The 9,349-nt window shown below is 35.4% G+C and overlaps 1 protein-coding gene and 1 non-coding gene across 2 annotated transcripts in view; one reads left to right on the plus strand and one right to left on the minus strand.

Annotated features, from left to right (window-relative positions):
* MEI4 (meiotic double-stranded break formation protein 4) overlaps window positions 1–4,715 on the plus strand; it is a 119,667-nt gene extending 114,952 nt beyond the window's left edge. Inside the window, exon 4 of the mRNA XM_054722458.1 lies at window positions 4,446–4,715. Within this exon, the coding sequence (XP_054578433.1) occupies window positions 4,446–4,715 (270 nt within the window). The remainder of the gene's footprint in view (window positions 1–4,445) is intronic.
* Window positions 4,164–4,270, minus strand: LOC114231224 (U6 spliceosomal RNA). Its single transcript, XR_003617187.2, has one exon. It is a non-coding gene; the product is annotated as a U6 spliceosomal RNA (small nuclear RNA).
* Window positions 4,716–9,349: the final 4,634 nt, after the last annotated feature.

The following is a 9,349-nucleotide window of genomic DNA, read 5'->3' on the forward strand; positions in this document are numbered from 1 at the left end:
GAAAGGTGCCAAGACCCAGTCTGCCTGCTTTACACACTTGCCCTGAAATTGCCCCAATGCTATGGCCTCTATTGGGAGGGAGACTTCTCTTCACTCTGATAAGCACACTTGGCAATTTTTAACTGTTTATAAAAATGTGTTCTACATGTAAACCATGGTTAACTAAAAAGTAAACTAAGTAACTTCAAAAAAGAATAACCATTTGGTTCATAAAACCTCAATGTATGGCCCAAAAGGATAAATACTAGAATATATAGCTAATATCAATAGAGGTGAGCTCTAAAATCATTTGCACCACTCTACCTATTATTGTCATTCTAAAATACTGTACCCTACTGTAGTTTAAGCTTCAAAGTAAATGAAATACATGTGCCTTTTTGCCATAGAATTTGCATTTAAGTACTGCCTAATTTCTGTTAATGTCTAAATAAGTATATAAGTTTATAATAATAGTTCCAAGAAGAATTACCTATTATCTCATACAGGAATTTAGACTATTCATGGTCATTACTGAGCAGATTTTAAAAATATTTAAGCATTGCTCACATGATCAGGTTAAACACACACTGCAAAAATTTTTTAGTTTGGAATAAAGTATTGAAAAATAATTTGATATTGAAAAATGCCACTGATAATAATCAATACAGTAACCCCCCTTATCTGTGGGAGATAACATTTCAAGACCCCCAGTGGATGCCTGAAACTGCAGATAGCATTGAACTCTATATATATTATGCTTTTCCTATACATACACGCCTATAATAAAGTTTCATTTATAAATTGGACAATTTCATGGATAGAGTATTTGTTCTTACTATACATCTTAGCAACTTCAGCATTTGATTTTTTTTTCTTTCCTTATTAAATTGAGAACTTTCTCACCTTTTCACTTTAAAGAAGTACTTTATAGCTTCTCCTTGGCATACCCAAATTGCCAGCATCACTACTCTTGCACTTTGGGACCATTAAATAAAATAAGGGTTACGTGAACACAAGCTCTGCAATGCTGTAATAGTCAGTCTGATAACTGGGAGGGCCACTAATGGGCTGATAGCCTACACAGCATGGAAATGCTGGACAAAGGGGTGATTCATGTACCAGGAGGGATGGAGCAAGACAGCATGGGATTTCGTCACGCTACTGAGGTGTGCAATTTAAAACTTTCAAGTTGTTTATTTCTGGATTTTTCATTTAATAATTTGGAAGGTGGTTAGACATGGGTAACTAAAACTATTGAAAACAAATCTGTAGGTAAGGGAGCACTACTGCATGTGTCTATAGAGGTACCTTTTAAATCACTACAATTCCTGTTCAATTCAAAACAACAAATGTATATTGAGATTTACTATGGACAAGAAAGACATTGTTCTAGAAATTATAGAAACTGTAGAGACAGGAACACATTAGCTTTTCTCAACATGTTTAGAGTCTTAACAGTTGATAAAAAAAATATATAACCAACCAGAATGTAAGTTAAAAAATTCAAATCTATAAAAATGGTGGGATCCTGAAAGGCTCAATAGATACCTGGCATCTTTAGTGGTCACTAAATGCTGACCAAAGTCCTAGTAATTAGTTATTGATGATAGACTCAATTCCACATCAAGGGAATCAGTAAATCAAAATACAACAGCTGTTGGCTAGGATGTGGAGAAAAGGGAACTCTTGTGCACTCTTGGGGGGAATGCAGATTGGTGCAGCCACTGTAGAAAGCAGTCAAGAGTTGTCTCAAGAAATTAAAAATGGAACTGTCTTATGACCCAGCAATTCCACTTCTGGGAATATCTCTAAAGAAACCCGAAACACTAATTCAGAAGAACAGATGCACCCTTATGTTCGTAGCAGCATATTTACAATAGTCAGGCTATGGAAGCAACCCCAGTGCCCATCAACTGGACGAGTGGACAAAAATGCGGTGATATATCTATAAAATGGAATATTACTCAGCCATAGGAAATAATGACGTTTTAGCATCTGCAACAACACGGATGGATCTAGAGAACATTATGGGAAATAAATCAGTCAGAGAAAGACAATTACCATATGGTTTCACTTATGTGGAATCTAAAGAACAATATAAATGAACAAACAAAACAGAAACAGACTCATAGATACAGAGAACAGACTGATGGTTGCCAGAGGGGAGTGGTTTCGGGGACTAAGTGAAAAAGTTCTCATTACAAGAAAAATACATTTTGTAACTATATATGGTGATGGATGTTAACTGGATATGTTATGAGATCATTTTGCAATATATACACATATAAAATCATTATATTGTACTAGAGGCTTGGTGCACAGATATGTGCACAGGTGGGGTCCCTCAGCCTGGCCTGCACCCTCTTGCAACCTGGACCCCTCGGAGGGGATGTAGCAGTACCAAAGCAGCAGGAGACCAGGGCAGCTCCTGCTTTGAGCGTCTTCTCCCTGGTGGTCAGTGCATGTCATAGCAACTGGTCATTCCAGTCCTTCAGTCGTAAAGGTCACTTAAGCTTTTATATTGATATCTGAAACTAATACAATGTTATGTATTAGGGATTGAGAAGTACAAATTGGTAGTTACTAAATAGTCATAGGGATGTAAAGTACAGCATAAAGTACAGTCAATAATACTGTAATAACTATGTATGGTGCCAGGTGGGTATTGGAAATATCAGGGGGAACATTTTGCGAAGTATATGATTGTCTAACCACTATGCTATACACCTGAAAATAATACAATATTTAATGTAAATTGTAATTGAAAACAAAACAAAAAAAATATTCTGTACCTATTGACATGATCATATAGTTTTTCCCCTTAAATTTGTTATGATGGATTATATTGATAAGACTTCCTATTATTGAAGCACCTAAAAAGAAATCCTGCTTGATTACATTACTGGATTAAATGTCATTGTTTGGAATCATGTGTCTATATTCATAAAACTTGGAAATGTATATAGTCATAAATGAGACTGGTCTACAGTTTCCTGGTTGTTTTTTATTGTCTTTATTAAATTTGATTAGTTATCTATATATATTTGACTCTGTTTATTAGAAGAATACATTCCTATGGACTCTAAAAATAATGTTTCTTCATTTACTTATTATTATAGCAAATAGATTTGGTGAATATTTCTAACACATCTCTTAATAAGTAAATGATAAAGCCATTTTATATCTTTTCACTGGTTCCTGTATTCCCTCGTGTTAGACTTTCCATTGCCCATCTCATTTTCAGCCACCTAAGCCAAATAATAACTTCTACAAGACACAGCTACATTTCCCCTCATGACCACATATCCGATTCCACACAACCTAATCCTATTACTCCCTGATTTCTGTAGACTTACAGATCATAACTCTAACTGCTCTAAGACTGAATTGTACAGTGAAACATGTTCCTAAAATCCTTCCCCTAAAAATCCTTATATTATCCTTGGCAAGAATATTATTTATTGGTAGTCTTCGATGAAATGTTGAAATAAACACACAGAACTTGGTATGTGTAAGCCTCTTTGCCAAGTATTCTCAGAATCATCTGAGTAATAAATTGTAGCAAATATGCAGAGAAAGGACTTACAGCTCTGTAAACCAGCAAGAGAAAAAAGCAATACAAGATTGTCAAGTTTTCTCCTTTGTTCTCAAAAAGGAACAAGCAGACAGAGGTATTAAGTCAAATACAGTTGACCCTTGAACAACATGGGTGTGAACTCTCTGGGCTCACTTAAATGCCAATTGTTTTTCATTAAATACCTGCACTGTTTTTTGTCTATGGTTGGGAGTCCGCCTATATGCAGAGTCAACTCTATGCATTAATCTACACCCTATTATATATAGGACTTGAGCATATGTAGATTTTGTACCCACTCAGGGTCCTGGAACCAATTCCCTTGGATCCTAAGGAACAACTTAAATTTGGGGGTTTTCACAAGTTACACGTGGATTTTTTTTAATTACTTTATTGATTAAGGTATCACATATTTGTCCTCATCCCCCCCATTCCCATCCCAAACCCCTCCCCACGCATGCCACCACCCCCCTGTTGTCCGTGATCACTGGTTAGGCTTGTATGCAAGCACACAAGTCCTTTGGTTGATCTATCTCCCCTATCCCCACCCTCCCCTACCTTCCCTCTGAGGTCTGACAGTCTGATCGATGCTGTTCTTGTTCATCAGTCAAAAAAAATGGACCGCTTCATGAATTTGCGTGTCATCCTTGCGCAGGGGCCATGCTAATCTTCTCTGTATCGTTCCAATTTTAGTATATGTGCTGCCGAAGCGAGCACTACACGTGGATTTTCAACTGTATGGGTGGAGGGTGGGTTAGTGCCTCTGACTCCTGTGTTGTTTCAGGGTTAACTGTATTTATTTTTTATCTGAAAATTTAATCTCTTTATTTGCTTTTCTCTGATTTGAGCTACAACCAATATTCTTTAAAAGGATTGTGTTGTTTATTTGTAGGTGCAAGCCAGTTATGATGTTTCACGCTATGAAAATACCTTCTCCCTCTTTTGGGTTCTGGAGCAGCTTCTTCAAAAGGAAAACGAAGAAGGCAATACTTTGCGTTTGGGGCATGATGATCAAGAAATCAAGAAGTTTCTTCAGAAGCATGATGAAGCTGTTTTGCAACTCTCTGATACATTTCCTTTATTTACTTTTTACTTATGGAGACTGGGCATTCTCTTGAACTCCACAGAAATAAAAACTGTTGAAAATAACTCACTTCCTTAGCAATTTACCAAATATCAGAAACATACAAAAGTTGAATATATGAAGATCTTGTACTTAAAAGATTTTCAAGAATATTTTTAAATGAGCATTTTAAATAGATCTTTAAATATAATGATTAACTAAATTTAAGAGTCTTAACATTTGATAATTTATTATGAGTCATATTTCTTTCCTATAATCAGTCAATATCAGTTATTCCCATGTAACTGTATTTTATAATGTTATTCAATATAGGTCTCTTAGTCTCTAAAATGGGTCATTAATTGTGCATGTCATAAAATATATTTACTTTTAAAATATTTCCATGTAATAGATACTAAAAGGCAATGGAAGAGATCTTAAAAGTTTTATTGCTTTATCAACCCAGCATTTAAAATAAGTGGTTATAAATTAATTTTTAAAACATTTTTCTTACACAGTTTCACTTATATCATTGTCTCTCTTAGAAGGGACTCCTGCAGGAGGGAAGTGGAACATTTGTAAGGGTAACTGCCCTTAATTTCCTATAATCAACAGATCTGTCAAATCCTTTTGAAAGTACTAATTAGTGGCGTAAATGTTCTATTTGTTTTTTCAAAAAATGTTAGTTTTGCTTCTGTTGATTGTATGTAATATTCCTGTTATTGTTAAAATGTAGTTTAAGTCATGTGTAACAAGACATTAAGGAAATTTTCACAAATTATACCATCTATCCAGAAATATACTTTATACTTACTAAAAGTATGTTTATACTTATTAAAAGTATTGGTTGAATTTTCCAGTTACACCGTTTTATTGACTTTATTTCAATTATTAAAATCATACCCAACTAGTTTATTGAGCACATAATATATACTTTCCTATACCACAATTTAGGACACTATCAACCCAAATTTGCTTCATAAGTTAATTACCTTTCCCAAATGTCACTGATATTTTTTAAGTGTATATAAAATAATATAACTCTCTGCCAGTTATTTTTTGGAGTTTATTTCTAATTTTATGGAAAAGATAAAGCCTTATTTATAATACCGAGACTCAAAGTATGTATTAGTCAGCGATTAGTATGTAATAAACAACCACAAAATCTCAGTGACATAAATCAGGAAGTAATTATTTCTCAGAGGTGTGGGTATCACGTGGGGGTCAGCTCATCTGAACTGGGCTCTCCTGGGAAGCTCTGCTCAGGCTGCAGATCCCACTGGCCTGGCTCCTTATTGTAAACTGGGTTTTGGTCTCTTCCACATGTGTATGTTCTGGACCCCAAGTTGAGGGCAATGAAGATAGTTCTTTACTGAATGTATAGCATTTTACCAGAGTAAAAACATCCTCAAATATTAATGTTTTAAAAGTGCAAAGCTCACTCTAAAGATGTGGTGGCTGGACTGTCAGGCTCCAGTGCTCAGTCCAGTGGGGAGAGGAAATAAATGTGATCATTTTATCCTTGGCTCTATAAATAGATATTGGTGACATTTTTATGTAGTTTTTTCACAAACTAGTGTACTTTTCACTCTTATTTGTTGGCATAGATAAGGGCAGAATATTCCTGGATGAGAGGCAAGGCAAAAAGCTATTTACATTTGCAGATTTTTATGTACATTTGTAGATGTTTTAAAAATATTGGTGGCTCTAACTTATGATAGTCTGGTTTCATTTATTCATCAATTATTAAGCACTAACTTCATGTGCAAATAAAAATAAGCATATTAAGTTTTGTATTTTATCAGATTTGTAAAACAGAACTTTCTTTTACAGTCAATATAATGACTCAAGATCAATAGTTTGTATTTGCTGAAGGAGATGATTAAAGTGGTAACATTGACCTTGTATTGAAAAAAAAAAGATACAACATTTTATTATTTTAGAAAGTCAATTCATTCTTTTTAAATTTATAGAATTGGACAACACTAAACTCATCTGGTCAATGAATGGGCTACTCTGTTAAAAACTGTCAAAATCTTATGAAGTATTACTGACCCCAGCTCTTTTTGTTTTGTTTTCATTTAATATGAGGGTCCTCTAAGTTTTAAGAATCCATCTATAATAATAAAAGCATAATATGCTAATTAGACCGTACATCCTTCTGGACGACCTTCCATACAAAGCTGGGGCTGCGAGGGAAGCCCGGGTCCCGAGTGTCTGCCGGTGGCCAGAGGGAAGCCAATGCCAGCAGCCAGGGGAAGGAAGGCCTACTATTGCACGAATTTCGTGCATCAGGCCTCTAGTTACTAATAAGAAAGAAAACTTGTAAAAAGAAAATATGAGTCTAACACTCAAGACATTGAAATAATTCATAGATATATACTCTGAATTTGTAAAATTTTATTCTGATATTTAATCTAATTTTGTTGTAGCTGCTTAACTGGTGAACTTATATTTTAGTTAGTAGTTGTGTTTCATAGGCAATCCATTGGGGTATCAAGATTTATAGATAAACATTAACCTCATTAAGTCTCTGATCTTCAAATAAAACAGTGGTTTTCAAATGTGGTCCCCATGCCAGCAGTATGAGCAACACTTGGGGACCTGTTAGAACTACAAATTCTGGGCCCCACCCAGACCTACTTCAGAATCAGACAGGCTGGGATGGAGCCCAGAAATCTGTTTTATCAAGTGGTTTGAGAATCACTGTTCTAATCATTGTTTAAACTGAATAGGAGGACTTAACACATATAGTCATTCAGAAAGTAGAAATTCAATCACACCAAATTACTTAACTGAATTGTTTTAACTTTCCCTGTGTGTGCCTTAAAATTCCAAAGGAGGATTTGGGGGAACTTAATTATTCATGATTAACTTGAAATGAGTATTTAATTTACAAATATATCTGTCAGTCATAATTTAACACTTAAAAATCAGCATTATCATACTTAGCTTTTAGTTCCACATTATTGCAAGCTTCAGAGTTGCATAAGAACAGCACCCCAGACATGAAAAGGGAACAGAGCTATCACTGCTTTGGGCTTTAACGTCTTAACTACTAAGACCTTTTCATGAATGATTAATGTTTGAGGAACAATAGAAACACCAAACACTTAACCAGCAGGGAAAAGGATTTGGTTTTTTTCTCTTCAATCACACACTCAATTCAACATTCATTTTGTAAAAAGAGATCCAGATCTCTTGAAACATTCTAAAGTTTGAAAACATTCTCCTTATATTTTTCTTCCTTATCTTTAAGGGGTGCCACCACAAGCAGGTGCTTTTTTGTCCTAACCAGCATCAAGGACATGGAGCAGACCCTGACACTGCCCTGGCATGACCTTCCCCAGAACTCCAGAGCCAGGCCACTCCCCTGAGAAGAGTGACCACTGGACTTCAAATGTGTAGCGTATCTCCTTCCACAATGAACCATGACCAAGAAGTGGTGTTCACCAGGCACCTAATCTGCAACTAACAACATCTAGGATAGAGCACAAGAGACTGGGCTCTCCAATTATAAAACACACAGCAGAGCTAGAAGTAACTTTATAGAAATGTGAGGGTATCTCTAACTCCAAATAAATATACTGATACTATTCCCATCTGAAAACAAAAACACTCATTTCTGAAGCTAGTATGATCTTGGCTTATGAGGTTCTTTCCTTTTAAACAGACTCTCTTCCATACATGTCAGATAATCCAATGCCTTGGCACCACCACATTATTAAGGCAGATATAACACCCAGCATATTGAGCCCCCAGTGTATGCTGGGTAGTCCTCTAAAGTATTGTTTTGCTTAATCCTAACAGCCTTATGAGATACGTATATATTACCCCAGGTTAGATGAGGAAGTAAGCGCAGAGCATGTAATTTGCCCAGGGTCATAGGACTGCAAAAAAAAATCAGAGTAAGTATTCAAACAGGTGATAAGCAATGAAGGCAACAGTGTGCACTCTCGGGACTCGGGTACCCACAGCTGTCATGTCCTAACTGCAAAAGTGGAAACTGTAGAGAGTCAAGTTATCCTGACAGTTTTCACTTTTTTTTAAAAGTTCTTTTTAGACCCATTTCATTCACTTGTGATAACTGTAATGGTGGGAAATTTACACTTTGTTAAGTAAAATTGGATGATTGAAATAGCCTTTGTGTGTGGAAGGGTAAAAAGTTGCAGTAAGATGCCAGAAGTTTCCAGTCGGTGGCATTTATTTTAAATGAAATAGGTCTAAATTCTACTCTAGTATTTGATTCTTTTGTAAGCCTGTGCGGGTAACACTTTCTGAGGATAATGCAAGTTAAATCTTTTAAAATGCCAGAATTAAGATAAAGCAACTGTACATGGATGAGAGTTAATTCAGAAGCCTTAGACGTGGAAATAAATAATATATATGAGGCACTGTTTCTCTACACTGACTTCAAAATAATAATTTTTAAGTGCAAATAAAAAATATATCTATTTCATTATTAGACTTGATCAGTATAATCCTGTTGACAGTATTTGACATTTCTAAACCATCTTAAGAGGTAAAAAGAAGTATCTTTATTAACATGGGAACAAAAACATATAAATAAATAAATAAAAAATATTTCGGTGATATGTTCCCCCAGAAAACTTCAGGCAGCTCTCATTTATGCATTTTCCTTTGATCTGAGGAGAAGAGATGTGAGGACTTTTCCCTGCACTCTGCCTTGTCAATCAACCCTACCTCCAGTTCCCTTTGAGAGCTTTCCTGTT

This window comes from Eptesicus fuscus, chromosome 10 (assembly GCF_027574615.1).
Source record: "Eptesicus fuscus isolate TK198812 chromosome 10, DD_ASM_mEF_20220401, whole genome shotgun sequence".
NCBI classification, from domain to species: Eukaryota; Metazoa; Chordata; class Mammalia; order Chiroptera; family Vespertilionidae; genus Eptesicus; species Eptesicus fuscus.